At 38.7% G+C, this 21694-nt stretch overlaps 3 protein-coding genes across 4 annotated transcripts; all 3 read left to right on the plus strand.

The window, feature by feature from the left end:
* The first annotated feature begins 497 nt into the window (after nt 1-497).
* snx22 (sorting nexin 22) lies at nt 498-6074 on the plus strand. The gene is made up of 8 exons (XM_058645928.1): nt 498-555; nt 1129-1366; nt 2286-2369; nt 2696-2800; nt 3326-3423; nt 3793-3825; nt 4807-4874; nt 5048-6074. Exons 2-8 carry the CDS (start codon nt 1280-1282, stop codon nt 5176-5178), a joined length of 606 nt encoding a protein of 201 aa, XP_058501911.1. The 5' UTR covers nt 498-555; nt 1129-1279; the 3' UTR covers nt 5179-6074.
* A 104-nt stretch (nt 6075-6178) lies between these two features.
* Nucleotides 6179-12242, plus strand: tube1 (tubulin, epsilon 1). The gene is made up of 12 exons (XM_058645927.1): nt 6179-6955; nt 7086-7159; nt 8208-8260; nt 8343-8400; nt 8978-9093; nt 9616-9737; nt 9864-10051; nt 10145-10317; nt 10703-10843; nt 11270-11410; nt 11638-11812; nt 12084-12242. Exons 1-12 carry the CDS (start codon nt 6931-6933, stop codon nt 12240-12242), a joined length of 1425 nt encoding a protein of 474 aa, XP_058501910.1. The 5' UTR covers nt 6179-6930.
* Nucleotides 12123-18415, plus strand: borcs5 (BLOC-1 related complex subunit 5). 2 transcript variants are annotated; one of them, XM_058645930.1, is made up of 4 exons: nt 12123-12244; nt 15456-15599; nt 16376-16533; nt 17414-18415. In XM_058645930.1, exons 1-4 carry the CDS (start codon nt 12214-12216, stop codon nt 17645-17647), a joined length of 567 nt encoding a protein of 188 aa, XP_058501913.1. In that variant the 5' UTR covers nt 12123-12213; the 3' UTR covers nt 17648-18415. The 2 variants fall into 2 exon arrangements, with proteins under 2 accessions (XP_058501913.1, XP_058501912.1); XM_058645929.1 differs by lacking the exon at nt 12123-12244 and adding an exon at nt 13728-14232.
* Nucleotides 18416-21694: the final 3279 nt, after the last annotated feature.

Raw genomic sequence — 21694 nt, forward strand, 5'->3', positions numbered from 1 at the left:
TGCACATATTTGCTGACATCTTCATTATTCGAAAGGAGTCACATGAGCTGTAGTAAAAACACTGCGAGAACTCAGCAAGCAGACGAGTAAATCATTGGTATATTTTTAACCCAACTGTGATCTATGACTCTTTCAGGTCACACATCCTTGCATGTGCGGCTGCTTGAGTAAGCTCCTGTGTCAGCTTAAATGAAAACACACTGAGCCACAACAGCGGGACGGGAAGAAATGAATCCCATGACGAAAGGTCACAGACAGAACATGTGATTCTGGTTCAGACAAATGTTGGAAATTGGTGTGCGTGCATGTGATGAGATGAGTGAAAAAGAGACACGGACAAGAACTGTTGTCCATGTGAGACAAAAAAATTAGGTGATTTTCAACAGTGCGCGTCTTAGAGGAAGTGAGTACAGCTCTGTGTTATGTGTCAGGGTTTACATCCGTTTTATATCCAGTAAAATGTGTGAAGTATGAAGTGTTTTACTTTGTGTTTCCAGCACAGTGGGAAGTGAACCTGGATTTGAAAGTGACTTGTAACACTCTGTGTGAATGCAGGTTGGTTAGTTTTTAGTTTTATTTTTTTAAATGCAACCACCTCTAATGTGCTCAAATATCAGGCATGTCCAAAGTCCAGCCCGTGGAATGTAGATACTGTGTTGGCATCAGATACAAAATAGTGGTATCGTCCCATGCCTATTTTTTATGCTATATTCAATATTGAACTTTTTTGTATACAATTCAACACAGACACAAACTATGTATGTCAACTCCGCCATTTTACACACAATTAAATAAGTGTGAAATCTGATCTGTGACGATTCAGAATAGAATCAGATTGGAACGCTGTATATGGTACTGTGAACGTAGACAAATAGATTCTGACCTTTTCTTAGAATTCTGACTTTAATCTCAGAATTCTGATTTTTTTTCCTCAGAATTCTGATTTTAATCTCAAAATTCTGATTTTAATCTCAGAATTTGACTTGTTTTATTATAATTGTAATATAAATCACTCTAACGTGATCGTGTGAACGTAGTCCTAACTTGAACTGCCTGAAACAGGCAGATTCTCTTTTCCACTACACGCTGTTTGTGTCCCTGAACGCATCTCCTGTCTTGTCCAATTAGTGTGTAGGTGGAGCAGAAGAATCACAGGAGGAAACCGACCGTTCCGGTGTGTCTCTGTGACCGTGTGTGTGTGTTTTGTCTGCGGTGAAAAGCGTGTGAGAAGTCTCCTCTCGGTCGTAGAAAGTCCGTGACCGACTGTTCACACAGTCCGATGGTGTTGGAGGAAGATTTACCTATGATTGAAGTAACGATACCATCGATGGAGAGGGAAGTGGACGAATCGGGAAAGACGAAAAAGGTGAGGGACACTGCTCCACAAAAAACTTTATTAGCAACATTAAATGAATACAAAAGCGCCTATATTTCTTTATTTATTGACTCTTGTGTGGTTTGGCTTGTTGTGTTTCAAACATCCAGGCCTAGTTATGTGGTAGAAAGAGGTGAGCCGCGACACCAGGTGACCCTTGTTACCTGCAGGAAGAGTGAAAGTCAGTCAGGCGAGCCGTACACTGATTTCTGTCCCGGGGCAGTGGCGTGCACAGACCTGTCAGGGTGCAGGCGGTCCAGTGAAAAAAGGGCAACCCTTCATGACACTAGAGCTGTATGCTGGTGTTTTTATCTGGGTAAAGGAGCAGGTGTTTAAGGACTGCCTGGGTTCTTTTCGTGCACGTCCATGTTCCATGGGACAGGGAATACTCCTAGTGTTTTCATAATTGATTAACCTACAGATTATATTTCCTAGGTGTACAGATTAGGCTATTTACTGAAATGTCAGTAAATGGTTGAACATCACTGTTTCCCAAACCTTGTGTATTGTTCATGAACCAAAGATGTTTTTCTTATTTTTCTATTAAACTGCACAAAGAAACCACATGTAAACATTTAAGACCATGAAAAATAGTGAAACTGATTATCAACTCAATCATTACTTAAGTTATTTGTCTAGATGAATTTATTAGTTGTTTGTAGGAAACGGTGGGAAAAACACAGTCGGTGTTTCCTAATCAGCCACTGTGTTTTGTCCACAAATAGATATTCAGTGTTTGTTTTTGTCTTTTTTTCATATTTTTACTTAATCCAGCTGTGACACAGTAACATAACACAAAGAAGAGATAATAAATTACAAATGGTACAGTTACAAGAATCAAAAACACATCAGATATTAAAATAAGTCTCAAGTAGAAAACTATTAAATGCTGTGTGTCTCTCTTTTGCAGCTCTTCCGAGTCGAAGTCTTCTTTAATGAGCGAAAACATTATGTGCTCAGGAGAAGCAGCGAATTCCAGACGCTGCATAGAAAAGTATGTACACACAATATTCACAACTGATCACTCTGTAAGTTATTATAACATGTACTGTTGAGCGCATGATTATTTTTTCACAACCGTTTGCATGGATGCCGTGGATTAAATGATTAAAATTTGATTTTGATGAAAGCAAGTGTCAACATAAGTCACAGAATCCAAACATTACCTGGAGTTCATGTCTGAAAATGACTCGTGTTACAACAAGGAGAACTGGCAAACTAATGTGGAATTTTTGTTTTGTCTGACTCATTTATTGACATGAAGTTTAACTGTATTCTTGAGGTTGAATATCCCCATGTTGTATGTTTTGGCATATGCAGCTCAGGAAGATCATTCCCACTCCTGATTTACCGAGTAAAAGGAATCCTCATCTGAGGACTAAACCAGAGGAGCAGAGGAGGCAGGAGCTGGAAGATTACATCCAGGTAAAACATCCATGTGTCCATTGAGACGGGATCTTCTACAGGTACCAGCACCATGATCTCATTTATGAGAGCAGTTACATTTACTGAGCAAGTACCTCTGTAGAGTCACCTTTGGTGCATTGACATTTGCTATATGAATCAAAATTACAACTATTATAAAGGATGCTAATACTGAGAAATTGGACACTCTAAATTGACCGTAGGTGTGAGGGTGAGAATGTCTCTATGTACTGTAGCTCTGTGATGGACTGGCGAACTGTCAAGAATGTACCCCGCCTTTCACCCAATGTCAGCTGGGATTGGCACCAGCGCCCCTGGTGACTCATGTGGAGGATAAAACTGTAGAAGATGAATGAATGAATGATATTGACACTGGAACCTGAAACCGAACCAGCACAACACTCCAATCAGTTATAACCCACAACGTGTCGGGAGCTTCCCTGAATCACAGGTGTACATGCTGTCCTTTTACATGCTGTAGCTCAAAATTGTTGGTGTTTAAATGAATGTGTCTTTGTCGACAAGGATATCATCTATAATCAAAATGAAGACGTGCCACAGGTGCTGCTGGACTTCCTCCATGTCAGACACTTTCACACAGGGAACAGGATGAGCAGCATGGAGTAAGTGTCAGTCCAGACTCTTGTTGCTATATTTACATCCTCTTATTTATTTTGGATTGATGCAGCAACTGTTTCTCACAGTCAGTTGGAGCAGCTACTCTGGCTCTAACTCATAGTCAGTGTTGCCCCTTTTTGCAAGTAAATATAAATAAGCAATTGTTTGCATGTTGGACACAGAAGGAAATTCGGTCAATTGCAGTGAACAGTATAAAATGACCATGCACAGAGTCTTTACGGTCCTTAATTAAATATGTACAGGTTAGAGTAGTGTGCAGTTATACTTCAGTCTACTGTTAAATTGACCTCTTTGTAAACCTGGCTTGTGTCCAGGCAGAAAATGTCTAATAATCACATACTCATTTTTTTTAGATCACTTGACGATCTGGACAGTCAGGATTACAGGTAAGATATTTACTGATGTTTACCATCATCACACACAACTTTGTGATCAACAAAAACATTTAGTACAACACATCACCCACTTAATGGTCATGAAAATGTACCGCAGTTTTGAAAAGTTTGTATAAAATGCTGACTGAGTTGGATGATCTCATAGTGTGAGGGGATTTTTCTCCAGAGTTTGGAAACAAATACAGCAAATGCATATTTGTCTTCATTGGAGAGCTCACAAGAGAAACAAGTTTTCTGTAAGGACACAACAGTTAGACACTCACTGGTTTTATAGTTCGTTCTAAACTCTAGTGGCTGTTGGTAAAGAGAGGCCTGCATCAGAGTTATGTGCTCCCTGCACTTTGACAGAAGAAGAAGATATTTTGCTGCGTCCTGAGCCACAAGTAAATTCAAAAATCTTGAATCAGATATTGCACTTGTGTGCTGATTGATAGTTGATAGATCATTCAACGTGTGCGTTATCTCAGCTTTTGAGAATGATCGCTTTCTTTGTAGTTCTCCAGGTTTAAAACTCCAAGAGTTGTGAAATAAAGGCACATAAACGAAATATGAGATGTCTTTTATGAGGCAGATCTGACCAAATCAGCTCACCATTTACAGTTTAGTTAAAATAATATGCACATATTATACATGTACAATACAGAATAAAAAAAAACACAAGGTTAGACAAACTAATTCACTTAAAACAGCTGCAGTAGTCTATTATGATGGCTATTAACCTGAATGTAAAATCTACAAAAGGATTATACTGTATATAATATATAACTGTAACATTTCATTGAGTACTTTACAGCACCTGTGGCATTACAGTCTTGTTTCTGTTTATATCACATAGACATTTGTGTCTCCTCATAATGCTTAAACCACAAATCATAATCAATATAGAACTATTACACAATGTACTTGTACAGTTTTTAATGGATGAACAATATAGCAAAAAAAAAACAACACATTCTGTTTTTGTTTCCTCAGTTTTTCGTTACCACATCAGCGAGTCTTGGGTTTCTTTCAGGATCCCTATCTCTCTGACTACATCTCAGGTAGGAAGGAGCCACTGCTTCTGGAAACCATGTGTCGGGATTCCTTATCCAGCATGTTTACACTCACAGACAGCTATTGAATGTGAACCTCTGTGTCCATTTTGTGGATTGGCAAAAAAAAAAAGCGTGACATCCTTGTTGACGCAGTATAAACACAGAGCTCTGTCTTGCAGATCTTCCAGATGTCGTTGTCGACGGAGTACTGCAGGGTTTTTATCCTCGGGACGTCCGTGTCACCTTCACTGCCCCCGCTCTCCCTGAGCCTGACCCCACTGCTCCTGAGATTACTGTTACATTGCAGTAAAATGTGTGTGTCAAGGTAAATTGTATAGAGCTGCAACTCACGATTATATTCATCATCGATTAATCTGTCTATTATTTTCTCAATTAATCAATTAATCGTTTGGTCCATAAAATATCAGAAAACCTTAAAAAATGTTGATTGAATGATGATGTTCTCAAACGTCTTGTTTTGTCCACAAACCGAAATGATTAACTTTTAATGATTTCTTTGTTTTATGGAGCAAAGAAATGAACAAGAAATCGGAAATCTTGATTTAATCATGAAAAAAGTTTAGAACTGATTAATCAGTTATTAAAATAGTTGTCGATTAATTTAGTAATCGATTAATAATCGATTCATCGATTAATTGTTTCCGCTATAAAATTGTACAATACACAATAACAGCAGCAGAGAGGAATGAATAAGCCATCAGTGTGCGATGTGCATGACATAGAAAACATGTATTTTTTTGTGCTTGTTCGGTTCAACTGGGACTAACAACGCATCATCGGCCAATGCTTGGACGATTTGCTCTGTGCTTTTTATGCAGCACGAGCCAACCACCAAACTCCATCTTAAAATCATGTTTTTGAAGACATACAAACTGTACTCACACAGTGCAGCAGTATGTATGTCAATGTTGTTTAGCATGACAATGACGACAAACTGTTTTTTATCATATTGTGATACTGTCTTTTCTACTTATCTACTACTTCTTACTACTGAAAAGCACATTTCTAGTCTTTTTTTTTTTTTTAGCATTTTAGCCTGTAAAAATATGTTTAAGGAGTTGGGATTTACTGTATGTTTTTTAAAAAAAAAAAAAAATTTAATAATAAAAAAAAAGGCATTTCTCTATTTGAAATACTTAACAAATGTGGAGCCCCCTAAACTTGAATAAAAGGCATGAATAAATACTTTGACTCTTTTAATTATGTATTTTAATTATAGTTTACTGATGTCTCCGACATATTCACTCTGAATAGATAGTACAAATAGAATGAAGAAGAACAAAAGTGAGACAGGGAAGTTGTTGTAGATATCGCAGTAATGGATGTTATGCCTTTTTTTCATTTGGATTATCCCTATTATTAGGGTGAAAATTGCAAAAAGAAGAAGCATTAATTGAGATGTATACAATATAAATACACTTTACATTCTTTACTAAATTAATTTCTACCATTATGAATAATGATTATGGCAGGAACACAACAGAATCATGTTATTGTTGGGACTTTACTTTCTCTACTATTACAAGTTAAAATGCTAAACTGAGGTAAAAGTTTAAATGATTAGTGGAGTTACTAAGAGTTACTACAGTACCTTTAATCCTCTAGTATAATAGTAAAGTCCCTGATGTATGGAGCTCTCTGTAACAGGTAAGGATGAATACTGTATGTTGATGAGGCTGAAGATTATGACATTTTTAAGAGAAATGGCTCACCACATGTAACAACAATCCACCCACATGTATGTAAAAATTGGCAAAAAAAACTTTTAAAAATCAATATCATATAATAACTGGAATTTAAAAAATAAAAACACTTTTTAATCTTGTAATTACGTCACAATGCAGATAGTGGGCAGCAACGCACCAACCCGTACTTAACGCTGACAGCCAGGAAAGAAGAGGAAGAGCTGAGGCGCGTTTCCCAAGTAAAGTTAAAAACTGTCAAACATGTTTTGCAACAACAGTTGTGTGTGAGGACAAATGTCAACATTGACTTTGACTTGAGTCGACGCGGCAGCTGAAGCTTGTGTGTGGCTGCTGCCATGACTCAGTCTGTTATTGTCCAGGGTGAGTGAAACCTGTTGAAATTAACGTTAGCTTAGTTAGCTTCGGTTGCCCCGGGCTTCGGGGGCTGGTGGAATTAACTCTTAGCTCTACGGATTGGTTGCCTAAAACTGACACTCTTCTTCTCCTTCAGTGGGACAGTGTGGTAACCAAATTGGCTGCAGGTTTTGGGATCTTGCTTTGCGTGAACACGCTCATGTCAACAAAGTAAGTGCAGTAACAGCAACTGTTGATGAACAACTCACACTATAGTCAATTTACTTAAACACAGACACAGACTCTAAGGTCACAGCTGAAGACCTTCCACAATGTATCACAGTAATCCGAATCAAGTTAAATGACGAAGTGTTTGTGGGCATACAATGAATTTGGTTTTCATGTGTGCTTAGACGGTCTAAAAAAAATAAAGTCAATGACTTAAAACAAAATAGTTCAACTATGGCACAAAAAGGCTTAATATGAAAGGTGCAAGAAGGATGTATTGTACATAACAATTATACTTACCAGCCACTGTGTTAGGATTATATGATGCCCAAGGAAGTGGCAGAAGTGTTCACCCAGTTTGGTCCTTGGTTTATGTTTAAAGTGACTACTTCACTACTAAATCACTACTTCCTCATTCTTATTGTTTCCTCTGCAGCAGGTCATCTAGATCATGTGTACACGTACAAACATATTAAACTGCTGCCATGTAATGGGCTGATTAGAAGTAGTTAAAATATCATACCTAATAAATAAAAAATGTGTATGCTCATAAGTATGTAAACTGGAGAAAGCAGTCAGAACCCTACCCCTGAAAGAATCTGAATCTGGAACACCACCAAATTATAATAATTTCTTCCCTGGGTCATACCCTACATCCTCAGAATATTAAGTCAAAATCCATCCTACCTTTTGAGTTATTCTGCTCACAGACAGACAAATGTGATGGAAAACATTGGTAGAGGTATGAAAGCCTGATTTGTTCTTTTGGTACCCCGCGGCCAAGTGGAAAGGGTACTTGACTTGTAACCGGAGGGTCGCCGGTTCAAATCCCCCAATGCTCCCTGGGCGCTACTCAGTGTGGCAGCCCACTGCTCCTAATTCTAGGATGGGTCAAATGCAGAGGAATACTTTCCCTAAGGGGATTATTAAACTTTAAGAGAAGCCTATTCTTATTTTGACTTAGCTCATCCTTGAAAGAAAGAAAAACATGCAGTCACCTACCTCAATATCTAAGGGCTTTTCTTAAACTATGTATTTGTCTCCCACTCAGAAAGGAGTCTATGATGAGGCTCTCAGTAGCTTTTTCAGGAATGTGGACTCAAGGTAAACACAATTGCTTTCATGCATTAACTATTAGATGTCTCTTTCACTGTGGTTCAAATGTAGTCCATGTATGCTTTTCCAGGATATCTGATGGTGGAGCCTGTGGTGTCGGTGAGAGAATCCAACATCTCAAAGCCAGAGTAAGTCCTGTCAAATAACAGAAACTGCTTGAAACAAACAGGTCAGGTTCATTTATGCATCTACTGATACATCTATGTAATGAGTACAGATACAATAACATTTCAATGCAAATTGAAATCATGGATTCTTAATCACCGTCTTTAACCTAAGAGCACTTAAAAGAGATGCTTGACTTTGTCGAGATCCCAAAACAAGCTATGACCCTAGACAAATTGCTCTCATTAAAATATGTTCCAGGGCAGAGAGAGGCAGAAAACCTATATGACTTATTTGAAGCTTTCATTGTAATAAAGAACATTCCTTATAGTACTACATAGAAAATATGTAATAAGACTAAAGCAACAGATTATTACATGCAGAGAGGAGTCCAACCTTTCCTACTGCCTGTTAAACTAAAAAATAAATAAATAAATAAATAAAGGAACTTAGATTTGTGTTTCAGTTTTTTAAAGGATGTGTAGGTGTGGTTTATATTAGTAATTCAAAGTGGTATAGAATGATGAGTTGCATGTGCTGAGCATATAAAGACATTGATATCTGTGTGTTGGCTCCACACTCACATATCTGAATCCACAGGCGGTGCTGGTGGACATGGAGGAGGGTGTGGTCAATGAGATCCTGCAGGGCCCATTAAGAGAAGTGTTTGACAGCACCCAGCTCCTCACAGACGTGTCGGGCTCAGGCAACAATTGGTGAGAGACGGACTGACCAAAGATTGCAGGGTCACATGACCAGGGACAACTGTTCACACTCATAGTTATTAACAGGTGTTTCACATTCTTTCAGTGTTGTGATGATGTGGTGTTAAGGGATTGACATTGTTTTGTTCAGAAACAAGTGCTAAATTATAACTTTTCCGTGACTGAAATTTATTCACTGCAGACGTGCTAGGGTTGGCTTATATTAATGCTGTGCTCCATACAGATTTGTCCTGTCCAACAATGGTCGTCTTCAGCCTTTAATATTGAAGTTAATAAAATGTGAAGGGAACAGATTGTTTTTAAACGTGTACAATATATACCTGGAAATTATGTTTTTCTCAATGATTTCTTTGTCAAAGCTAGCAAAAATCCCCAGAAAATATCCATCTATCTATGACTTTATCTATTTATATAGATCTGACCCATAAGCGATAATAAATCACTACATTTACACACATTATTGTTCATGTAATAAGCCCGCAACTGTCTGTGATGCTCTGTTTCCTTGTCCAGGGCAGTTGGACACATGACGTATGGCTCAGCCTACAGGGAGCAGATAGTGGACAAGCTGCGGAAAGCAGCAGAGCACTGTGACTGTCTGCAGTGCTTTTTCCTTATTCATTCTATGGGAGGAGGTAAGGGAATAAACTGCTTGACCAAATGCAAAATGTATCCTTGAAAAACAGTCTGTGCTTCAGTAAATGAATAATTCAGAGGGTAAAGTGCAGATTTGTGTTAAAAATATATCCACTAATGCTCAGGTACTGGTTCTGGCTTGGGGACCAAAGTGCTGAAACTCCTGGAGGAGGAATTCCCTGACGTGTGCCGAATCGTCACCTCAGTCTATCCATCTGCGGAGGATGATGTCATCACCTCACCTTACAACAGCGTTCTTGCCATGAAGGAGCTCACAGAGCATGCTGACTGTGTCATTCCTGTGGAAAACCAGGTATGGATGTGTTTCATCTCCCCCCCTCTCTTAATGTAAACATCTGTACTATATAGTATGTATGAACACTTACTTTCATGTTTCCTCCTCCAGTCGTTGGTTGACATTGTGAATAAGATTAAATACATGTCTGATGGTGGGAAGCCAGGGTCTGTGATCAAGAGAGACAGCGCCATCATCTCTGGGCGAGGTGGGCTCAGTGGTGCAGAGAAGCCCTTTGATGCTATGAACAACATCGTTGCTAACCTGTTGCTCAATATTACCAGGTATGGTCTTTTCTTGTATTATTTTGTTTTCCTTTGCTTGCTTCCAGACAGGCTTCTCTCCTGGTATTATAGATTTTGTCAGTCACCTAGTTTTTGTTCTTCTTGTTTATGTTGAACTCAAAATATAACAACACATAGAGGATATTCAAACATATTTAAAGCCTAACACATCTTATTACCAACACAAACTGTTATGGTAGACAATATATTGTTAATGTTGTATCACATGTTTTTGTCTCATTTATATACATTTTGTATACCTCCATATAAGGTGTATCCAAAATCTCCTGTATTTTTGTTGTTGTGCAGTTGGGAGCCAGGGGCAGCAAAAACCACAACATACACCAAGATTAATGTTAAATGTGTCTTATATCCTCTGTCTCAGCTCAGCCCGTTTTGAGGGTTCTCTCAACATGGATCTGAATGAGATCGCCATGAACCTGGTGCCTTTCCCACGGTTACACTACCTGGTGCCCAGCCTCACTCCGATCTACACACTGGCAGATGTCAATGTCCCTTCCAGAAGGTCAGCCTTGCTTTTACCTCACAGTTGTTTTATCTGCAGCAGATAATGCCTCATGTTATTATTCCTTATATGACCTTACCTTACAAAGCTATTATATTAAAATAGTCCTTTAGAATATCTTATGTTTGCACACACATCATTTTCTGCTTCTGCTTTTACTTCTACCTATCCCTGGTAACCCTCCACAAGCGATTTCCTTTCCACTTGGCCACAGGCTGTCCATTTGAACTGTGATGAAGTAGCACTGGTCCTGTAGATGGGTTAGCATCACAACAGACACAATACATATAACTTCACGTGATGATGGACTGCCTCAGTGTTTTCCCCAAGTATTTCCTGCAGTATTAACATTCAGCTGGATTTCTGGGATTTTATTTCTGTGTTTTGTTAAATTTCTTGTCTTTGTTGTCAAACTCTGCCCTCTAGACTGGATCAGATGTTCAGCGATGCCTTCAGTAAAAACCACCAGCTAATCCGAGCCGACCCGAAGCACAGCCTCTACCTGGCTTGTGCTCTCATGGTCAGGGGAAACGTGCAGGTGTCTGACCTCCGCAGGAACATTGAGAGGTCAGAGCACCATCCCTCCCCTTACACACTCTTTGCACCTAAAAAGACAGCCCAGTGTGCTTATCCTGAACAGCCCAAACACCTCCACACACACTCGTATACATACCAACAACAAGTGTTTGCACCTAATACTTGTCGTGAGAAACTGTAAACTGCTGCTGTGAGTGTGTTGTGTGTTGTGTGTTGTCGCCTCAATGCCCTTTGCTGTTTTTATCATTCTGCTCTAGACTCAGGCCATCACTTCCCTTTGTCTCTTGGAACCAGGAGGGCTGGAAGACTGGCCTGTGTTCAGTGCCTCCTGTGGGTCACTCCCACTCCCTGTTAGCCTTGGCCAACAACACCTGTCTGAAGTCCACATTTGTGGAGCTGAGCGAACGTTTCACCAAGCTCTACAGGAAGAAGGTGCCTTTTAAGTCATTGGCAGATGCAGCAAGAATCAGACCTTGTTATTGTGCAGCTATTTGGCTTGAAACAGACCATACCCTACCTCCAGAGTAAAAGTGTCAACAATGAAAACTCTGCACTGTTAACTAAATGCAAATAGTTTTCTACATATTTCCAAATGTATTCAAACCAGCTGGCAGATTAATGTAAATCTATATATGAAATACTGCTGTTTGTATTTTTTTGTAACTAAACTCTGTGGTCTTTTTTCTTTTTGTGTGTTCTTTAGGCTCATTTACATCACTATCTGCACATAGATGGGATGGAGCAGAGCTGCTTTTCAGAGGCTGTCACCTCTCTTAGCTCCCTCATTGAAGAGTACGACCATCTTGATGCCACCAAGGGGAAAATCGTGCTAGATGCAACCAGGCTCAGCATCGCCACATGAAGGTTTTCCATGTTGTGAATCTATTTTATATTATCTATTATATGTATATAGCATCTTTTACAGTTATAATTTCTCTTATTGTCTAATTTATGACCTGATTAAATATTTCCTGTGTGAAAAAAACAACAATTTTCTCATTTTATACCCAATGGGGATACACTGAGTATTGAAAGTCTATTTTCATAATTTGAACAATAAAATAATTAATGTCTTAGTCATGTTTAATCTTCATCTTTCGTATTGTTACACACTGCTAAACTAGGGAAAACTAATGTTGATAGAGGCACAATTAATAAAAAGAAGAGAGGAAGTATGCAATATTTGGGATATCATGAGTGCTATATGATTTTTATTAGGTTTCCTAATTTATAATCTATACATTTATTTGCTATAATTTGGTCATGTTTGATATAGATTAATTCCACACCACAAATTTGATATTTTAAATATTACAGAGAGTTTGAGGCATGAACAATGAGTCGGCTGAGGTGCGGACAGGTCAGTAATGGTCGCTCATGTGCGAACACATGGAAAACTTTGTGATGGTCTTTATGGTGGTTAATGATGGAAGTGATAGTGGCGCCTATCCTTATATTTTATTAATCCATTTGTTTTCCTTTCTCCAAACTGTCAGGTCATATTATTTTATGATGGCAGAAATTGGTCATAAAGTTAGACACTCATTCCATTGTGCTCCACTTGAACTTTGATATTTGCGGTCTGTTGGGTGATGATGAGTCAGTGGTAGACTGAGTTGTCTTTTAACTGGAAGGTGGAGGGTTTGTTTCCTGGCTCCGCTAGTCTACATGCCTATGTGTCCCAGGGAAAGAACCTTAACCCCACATTGCTCCTGATGTGCAGGTGGCATGTGAATAGGTATAAAAGATGTGTGACAGCATGAAAGAGTCCTCGAGATTCGAACATTTACCATGTATTACTTGAAATTGAATGACATTAAATTCCAGTTGTGAGACTGTGGAGTACGTCTTCTGTCGGCTTCTCCCTTTAGAGGTCACAACAGCAGATCATCTGCCTCCATCTTGCCCTGTCCCCTGTGTCTTCTCTGTGGCCCTTCCTCTTTTCCTCCTGTCTGGCAGCTCCATCTTCAACATACTTTGTCCATCTCAGCCTTGCCTCTCTTACTTTATTTCCACTAGGAGTTCGGTGGATGTGGCCGCCCAAGTAGCTGGGTTGATAGTGTACAATCAGTAAAATAAGAGTCAAGTGACAAAACTCATGATAAAACATTTTAAAGTGGAAGTTGAAAATCCACACTGATGTGGGACACAAAAGAAGAGGAAGACATTTGAAATGCAAGCACACTTGTGCTTTTAAAACGGTAAGTCTAGTTTTTGTTCAGTTCCACAATGGGAATGATTATGTGCGTATCTAATTCAGAGCTCAGAGGTTTCAGCAGCAGGGGGCGCTCGTGGCTTTGTCTGTCCAGAACGTAACTCGTGACCAATATTTAGTGCACGTGACTAATATTTACGGAAGTAGGCTGGCTTGTCAGTTGCCGTGTTGTGAACTGAAACAAACCTTTGTGGTTGTCACGTGCCGCTATTAATATAACAGTAGCTTTGTATCGTATTGTAATTTAACTGCAACAGTATGGCTCACCGCTGGGACCATGTCTTATTTATTTCCGCCTGTTTTGACTGTTAGCTTATAAGCTGTAGACGAATCAGTTGAATGTTTCCCTGATGTTAGCTAGCGTTGCTGCTATTAACGTCACAGAGCGACTAACTTCTTTGACTTTCAGCTCCACTCCTGCAGGCGTAGTTCACTTGTTGTCCGTCTAAGGGTGTGTGCACTGGGTTATTTGAAGTACAGTTTGTAGTAGTCAGTTGGAAAATATCCGCGTGTGTTTCGCTGCTGTTTCTGGACAACGTTGACGAAAGCTAACCGCTATTTCGCTAGCCAGAGGTAAACATGGGAGCAGAACAGAGCGGAGAAGCGGAGCACAAACACTCCGATTACAGCTCCTCAGGTAAAGCCATCAATGTAACGCAATTACAGAATCGTACAATTCAATAGTCAATTTTTTTTTATTTAGTTAGTTTATTTCGGTCACAGGTATTCACACATAAATGCAGGTTCAGTTGTGTTAACACATATTAAGCACACATTCTTATAAATTAAATTCTGCACAAGAGAAAAAGACCGAACCTAGGTACATATCTATCACCCTGTGAATTATAAAACAAAACCCCTTATCATCAAAACAAGGAAAACACATTTATCTCCAGACAAAATATTACTCTATCTTCATATTATGTATTAATAGTCAGAATTTTGAATGTTTTGAGTTCAAATAGTGATGTACATAATTACAATTATATACATACAAGTACATTAAGTTACATTGGTCTGCTGTATTAGTAATGTAGAATACATTTTAAGTGACATTGCACATTTGCTGCCACTGCATAGAAAGTTATCAATGAATATATCAGTGAAGTGACTGCAGTGCTGTATTTCCATGACTGCTGTCTCCTGCCCCTAGAAGTTAAATATTGTGTTTAAATTCCACCACGGTTTCTAAGATTTAACATGGACTTCAAAATGTTATGGTATGTCTAATAAATAAATGTAACATTCATATTGAGCTTTCCATGAAAGGAAGTAGTGGCTATCAGGAAATATTCATGTTTGAGGAACTGTATACTACATCTGACAAAACTAGAGAAAGTTTTAAGAGAGTGCAAACTTCCACCAAGGTCCCTTGTCAATACACTCCCCTTGCAGACTCAATTGTTCTCTTAAAAAATCTAAATCCGTGTCCGATCACCATCAAAATCTTTTATGTCATATTTATGACATAATATCTTTTTTTATGCCATAACCTGCATTCTTTACTGTGCTGTGCACAGATGCACAGACAGACTTGAAAACTGAAAAAACAAGTCAAACATATGATCTCTTTGGCAGTGGCAATTAAATAAAAGACACAAAACACTTCAATAATTTGATTTAATTATTGATTATACTTGTTTCAGCTGTACTTGATTTTACTATAGTGACTATAGTATAGGTTGTGAAATTATTTTTCGTTATTTTGCCATGCACAAATCAGAGTAAATCGTCAGCTCCTTATTCTTCAAGCATACATCAGACATTCTCAGATTTGTGTTGACATTTCCAGACAGGGATTTGATTGTAACATAGCGATATGATTTGTGTCTCTTAATAATGATTGTCATTTTATTGCAGTGGTGCCATCTCCAGCAAAACAGAAGGCCAAGATGGATGATATTGTGGTTGTGACTCAGGGCACTCAGTCACTTAGGAACATCCACAATGACCCAGATGTCATCAAGCTTCAGGAAATACCCACCTTCCAGCCCCTTTTGAAAGGTACTATTTAAGTGTACCCCCTTTGCTCACTGCCATTTTTAACAGCGTTACTTTAGTACAAACCAAAATGAAATGAAGAGTAAACTCACTCACTTTATATTTACAATACACTTATAGTGATTCATTTGTGGTGAATCTGTTTTAAAAGTTGTCAACTTTCATATTATTTGGACACTGTATATATATATATGAAAAATTATAATTTTCTTCAATGTCAGTATAACAAACTTTCAATACACCATATTTATTAATACAAAGCGCAAATGCATTTTAATCCACAGTATAAAACACATTAAAGCTTTAAAGCGTTTTTGAATTACCTCAAGATGTTAATGCACATGTCTGAAAAGCCTTTGTAGGAAACATAAACTGGAAGAAATCAGAAAACACACATCAGAAAAACAATCTGTACAGTTTCAACAGTTTCAAATGAATTAAATCTAACATTTTCATGTGTGTTTCTCTCTGGTAAGACTTGACAGTATCTGACAAAAATCTATTTCTGTTTTCACATGACCATGCTGGCATTTTCATCCCATCTTACACCAGTCCCTAATGGGCCATTTTCAAATCCTACACTGTGAAATTAATTCTCGCTGCAACTCGTTAGCACTGTGTTAGAAAGTAGAAAATGAGCCATGTTTGCTGTGTAGGTGTGCTCCTGAAATAGCAAGGATGGTAGTTCTGTCAGATCCTGTGCATGGCTAATTATAATAATTACCACGTTTTTGTCAAGTCCACATGTCCATGTCAGGCCTCTGCTCTTGTCTCTGCAGGAGTGCTGAGTGGCCAGACATCGCCCAGCACTGTGTGTCTGGAAAGACTGGATGCCACCCAAGTTCTACAGCTCTGCATCCGCTACCAGGACCATCTACATCAGTGTGCAGAAGCCGTGGCCTTTGACCAGAACGCCCTGGTCAAGAGGATCAAAGAGGTGAGAATACCACAGATATGCACAGAGTTAGAATTAAGCATTATATTTGATTTCCTACCAAAACATATTCCCCATATAAGGAACAGGACTAATGCCAACATGGTAAATGAAAGTGTAAATTACTAACCTGGGCCACACTGAAACTTGAACCTCAAAAACCTGTTCAAATTCACCCTGTTCAAATAACACCCTCTGAATTGACAACCATATGGTCCAGCAGGGGGTGTTGTGAGTGCAGCTTAGCTTTACATCCACTGTGAATGTGTCAGAAAAATAAGACGGTGTTGTTTATAACTAGAATTAACTTATTAACCTAAAGTCATGCTGTGAAAATGGAGGCAAACTAAACTGAAGCATCTGAACAGTGGCATGTGGTGGTATTTTGGTTTGATGTCGTTGTAAGAAAGTAAGGATCAAATCTGAGGATTTGCCTGTTTAACTACAGCTGAGCATGATTAATAGAAATTGTAATGATAATTAATGTCATCATGTTTGTGTGTGTACAGTGGGTCAAGAATGTTCAAATATCCTTAACAGAATAGCATTTCTCTGACAGTCAGAGAAAGTTAGCCATGTAAAAAGAAAGTTGCAGCTATAGGGACAGAACAAATACTTTTTGTGATCCAGGGAAAACAATAATGGACTTGATTTTAAACCTTTTTAGGTAAGAAATGTTATTTTTTGCAGTCATATTCCAAAGACAAAAATGCTGACGGGTTTTAAGACCTCGTATGTCATTGTGACTTAATTTTGGTTCTATGTTTCAATAATTTCATGGTTGTAAACTGTTGTCTAATAATAAGCTACTTTAATTGCTTCTGCTTTACTTTGAGACAGTTGTTGATGATGATGTCTCATTCTCTCATCTGTTTCTTTCCAGATGGACTTGTCCGTAGAAACGCTGTTCAGCATAATGCAGGAGCGCCAGAAGCGCTTTGCCAAGTATGCCGAACAGATCCAGAAGGTCAACGAGATGTCCATGATCCTGAGACGTATCCAGATGGGAATCGACCAGACGGTGCCTCTGATGGAGCGCCTTAACAACATGTTGCCCGAGAGCGAACGCCTGGAGCCCTTCAGCATGAGGCCTGATGGAGATTCTTCTACTAAGTAGCCTCCAGGAAACCGACACGGCAGCATCCCACCCAAGTCTCCACACAGTCCTCTGTCTGGTAGGAATTACAAGTCTGAGAATGCTCAGCTGTCCAGCTCATTATCTCTTTTTTTTTTAGTTGTTTCACTTAATGCTCAACACACATGCTCTCAAGAAGCAGCACCGCACTTAACAATTCAAAAATGCAATCAAACATTTACACATGAATTCAACCACATCCTTCTGCTACCAGCCGCAGACCAGCTCTTCTGGACCAGATGTTAAATAATGAAGTGCTACATCCAGTCACAGGCTTCCTTTGTTGATCTAAAACGAACTTGTGTAAAAGGGATGGGGTTTACTCCATATGGCCTAAAAACATGTCTCGCATATGTGCTTTTGCAGCTTAGTATGGTTCTTGGCAACATGGAAGTATCTCAGAATGCTTCAGGAGACTCTGAAGATCCACTGAAAATGTTCAATTTTGATCAGTGATGGTGGATGAAAATGTATGTACTTCGCATAGTGACTGCTTTTAAATGTTGGAACTTCGGGAGTTTCGGGACGTGATGAGAAAGAAATTCACAGATCAAAAGTTCGAACAAAGGATTGCTGCCCTTGGATTGCTCAAAGACTACGGATGTGCTGTACTTTGGAATTAAAATGAGAGCGCTCGTCTTTTTTTTGTGGGGAAACTTTAATTTATTTGTACATTTTTGCTTGAGTGATTGTGTTAAGTCTGTGGCATGCAAAACAGTAAAGTGAGTAAATAATAAATAAATGAATATACGTTGAAGTCTCAGCTGAGTAGACACAGGAACAGAAACCCGACATTTTATGAAGTTACCATTACTTTTCACAGCTGTCCGTTTCAACCACGGTCTTCGATCATGGTACCACATCATAGAATTAACTATGTATCTTTGGTATTCACATCCTTTTTACTCATAGCGGTGGGCACACCCCTCAAAATACAAAAGTGAAAAAGGAAAATACTCCATCCTCAGCCAGCCTTTAAAGCAAAGTGGTATGCCTACTTTAAGAGTCAATTTTGTTTTTTGAAAGATTTCCACTTGTGAAATTTGGTTTTGGGCTACAACTAACCCCCAAAAGACCATGTCAGAAATTAAGTGTTTTTTTGCCAAGGAGGAGCTTGTTCTCCTTAAGGACAGTGTTTTTTTTTTGCTGTGGATGGAGTTGCACAAGCCTGTGCCGTCTGGTTGTGTGCTTTGTTATAGTTTCCACTTGTGTATAAACACACTGAACTCAATTACACCGACAGAAGGATCATCCTCTCCTCTCACTTTCTTTGAAGTACAGAATTAGCCTGCTACGTTGACATAAGGGACATTAGGCAGAGACGAGTTTCTTTTGAATTTTAAGCAGAACTCTTTTGATATGTTATTGCCTTTTAAAATGTGTGAGAAATGTCTTAAATTGCCTCAAGGTTATTGTTTGATCATTGCAGCAGAAATGGAAATTGTCATTGCATTGTGTGTGGTGAGGACGTGTAAGACTTCCTTAGACTGTTTGTAATAAAGAAAAGCTCCTAATGTTTAGACCTGGATATTAACACCATGAGATGATACAATGGGACCTGCCACTGGGTAATTTATTCTCTAAAATGAAAAAGGAAATCCAATTACTCCTGTATACTTCTTCTCACTTGAATATAAATCAAGGCTGCGTTGCACCATTTTCCATTCCTATTTTTACGCACTTCAAAAATAAGTACGTACTTCTTAACCCCATCATTTTTAGGGTGGAACAGGTTGCTTTCCTGCAATCATTGAAGAATTTAGGCATTACACACAGCAAGTGACTGAAATGTAAATGACTCTCTGGTCTTAATGTCATTTTAACACTCATCAGGGCTAACACATTGATTTAATTGTAGCCACTGCCTCAATATTAACACTGAAAATCACATGATGTCTTATTTTCTTAATTGGTAAAATCTAATGTCATGTAACCGCCGCATGAATAGAGCTTTGATTCATTAAGCTGCTCCTGACACTTTCTCCCTCTCTCACTGTCGGTCTCTCTTAGTCACTCATGCGAACACAAACCTCATTGACGTGTACGTTCAGATTTGCTAAAAACACCATTTTGTTCTTGTGAACAGACATGATGTCAGTGTATATCTGAATATAACATGAGTCACATGTATTTACATTCACAGGAGACTCATCCGGGACATATTTTAAGGCCAGATTTGAACAATCGGATGTTAGTACCTGGTCTGAAATGGGCCTAGATGATTAATGATACTTTGATTGCTGAAACAATCACTTATTATCCTGGCTTAATTATCCTGACTTTCTGTGTTTGTGTGTTATTTCTTTGTGCGTGGTTTATCTCCTGGCTTTCTCCCACAGTCCACTCAGGCAGATTAGAGTTTGGTTACCTGGAGTTACCTCTATATGTTGGCTCGCGATGGACTGGCTGACCTGTCCATTTGTACCCTGCCTCTCACCCAGTGTCAGCTGGGATTGGTTCCAGCTCCCTCCACAGAGGATAAGTGGTATAAAAAATGGATTAATGGATATATCAATTCAGTATTTCAACTGTTAATACAAAAGTCATCATTGATTGCGGTTTATCTAAAGTAAAGAGTCGCCAATTTTCTTTGTCATTCAGCCAAAAAGCCTTTAGTTTGTACTGTTAGCACACCAGCACATTTGAAATACATTTAAATTATATTTTGTAAAGTAATTCTGTAAAAAAAAAAACAACGTTTAAAAAGAAACTTATTTCTTTGCAGTTATGTAACAGTATTACATAACTGAGCTTCCTTTTTATTACAATACCTAAACAAGAAGTGGTTTCGGAAGATTAAAGCTATCCAGCAGAATTAGGCTTCCTTGTCATTTGGCAGAAATTGCAAATACAAAAATAATCATACTTCATTTCTCATAAGTCTACAATCACCTGACTGTGTGAATTGTTGTTTTTCATTTTCCCAGAATGAGCCTGGAGTAGCCCACAATGGACAGAATACTTTTACATACATTCTTTAACTCACTTGGAAGGGGAGGGTGAGGCGAGGTGAGCACTTTGTACCTGGTTTTAAAACCATTTTGTTTTCACTTGATTAATATCACTCTTGGTACATGTCCTTTCAAAATATAACAAAACACATTACTGTGTTTTGTTATATTGTGCCACATTCAGTCTCTTCCCCTCTGAGAAGGTTAAAAACCTTTGGCTCATGATGGCTGTAAATGCTGAACCCGTGAGGAGCTCAGGGAAAAGTGGGAGGCGTGTTTGAGATGATTGCCTGTATTGACTTTCATCTTGTAAAATTACCTATCATCGCTTTTTTAATTTGACACCCAGTCTCCAGTGATAGATATCTCATTGGCCCTCCCTCTTGAGCCACAGCCAAACATTATTCTCCTTCCTGGAGACATGAGATCTACCTCAGACTAGATCCCCTAGCAGACATTTAATAAAAACACTTCTTTGCTTCATTGCTCAGTTGTGTTTTCAAGGACACTGAGCCACTACAGCAGAGCAGGAGTGACGTGTACCTTAACTGAAATTTCACTGCTCTATTCATGTTTAGGGGCGTGACAATATGTCAGCTTCCTGCTTGGCTTTGCATTGGGACTGTACCATCTGACCTATAGATCACAACCATACAGTGTTAATGAGGGACATCGAAGATGTAGGTTTGCAGCTGGATCTCCAGCTCTGTGGGACAAGTTGATAAGTCATTATCACCTTGTCCCACAGTTGTAGCAGTAAACCCTGATCCGCTACATAAAACATGTAAAACAGTGTAGGTCAATACAATGAAGCTTTTGACTGGCATGTAGCTGTAGTGATATTGAACTATGATACAAAATGAACAATTGCAAGTCAAACAGGTTTAGTCAGGAAGCTGTTTTTCAGAAAGTAATATTTCTGAAACTTATTTTCAGAAATAAGTTACTTGGTTGAATATTTAACTCATAGGCCTGTGAACAGCCCCAGTCTGATTGAGTGTCTATTATTATTGTGCCTTTGCGCATGGCACTCCAAAAAAGCAACCAAAAGTACAAAAGTCATTGCACTTGTGCCTAT

The sequence above is a fragment of the Solea solea genome, chromosome 12, assembly GCF_958295425.1.
Source record: "Solea solea chromosome 12, fSolSol10.1, whole genome shotgun sequence".
Classification (NCBI taxonomy): domain Eukaryota; kingdom Metazoa; phylum Chordata; class Actinopteri; order Pleuronectiformes; family Soleidae; genus Solea; species Solea solea.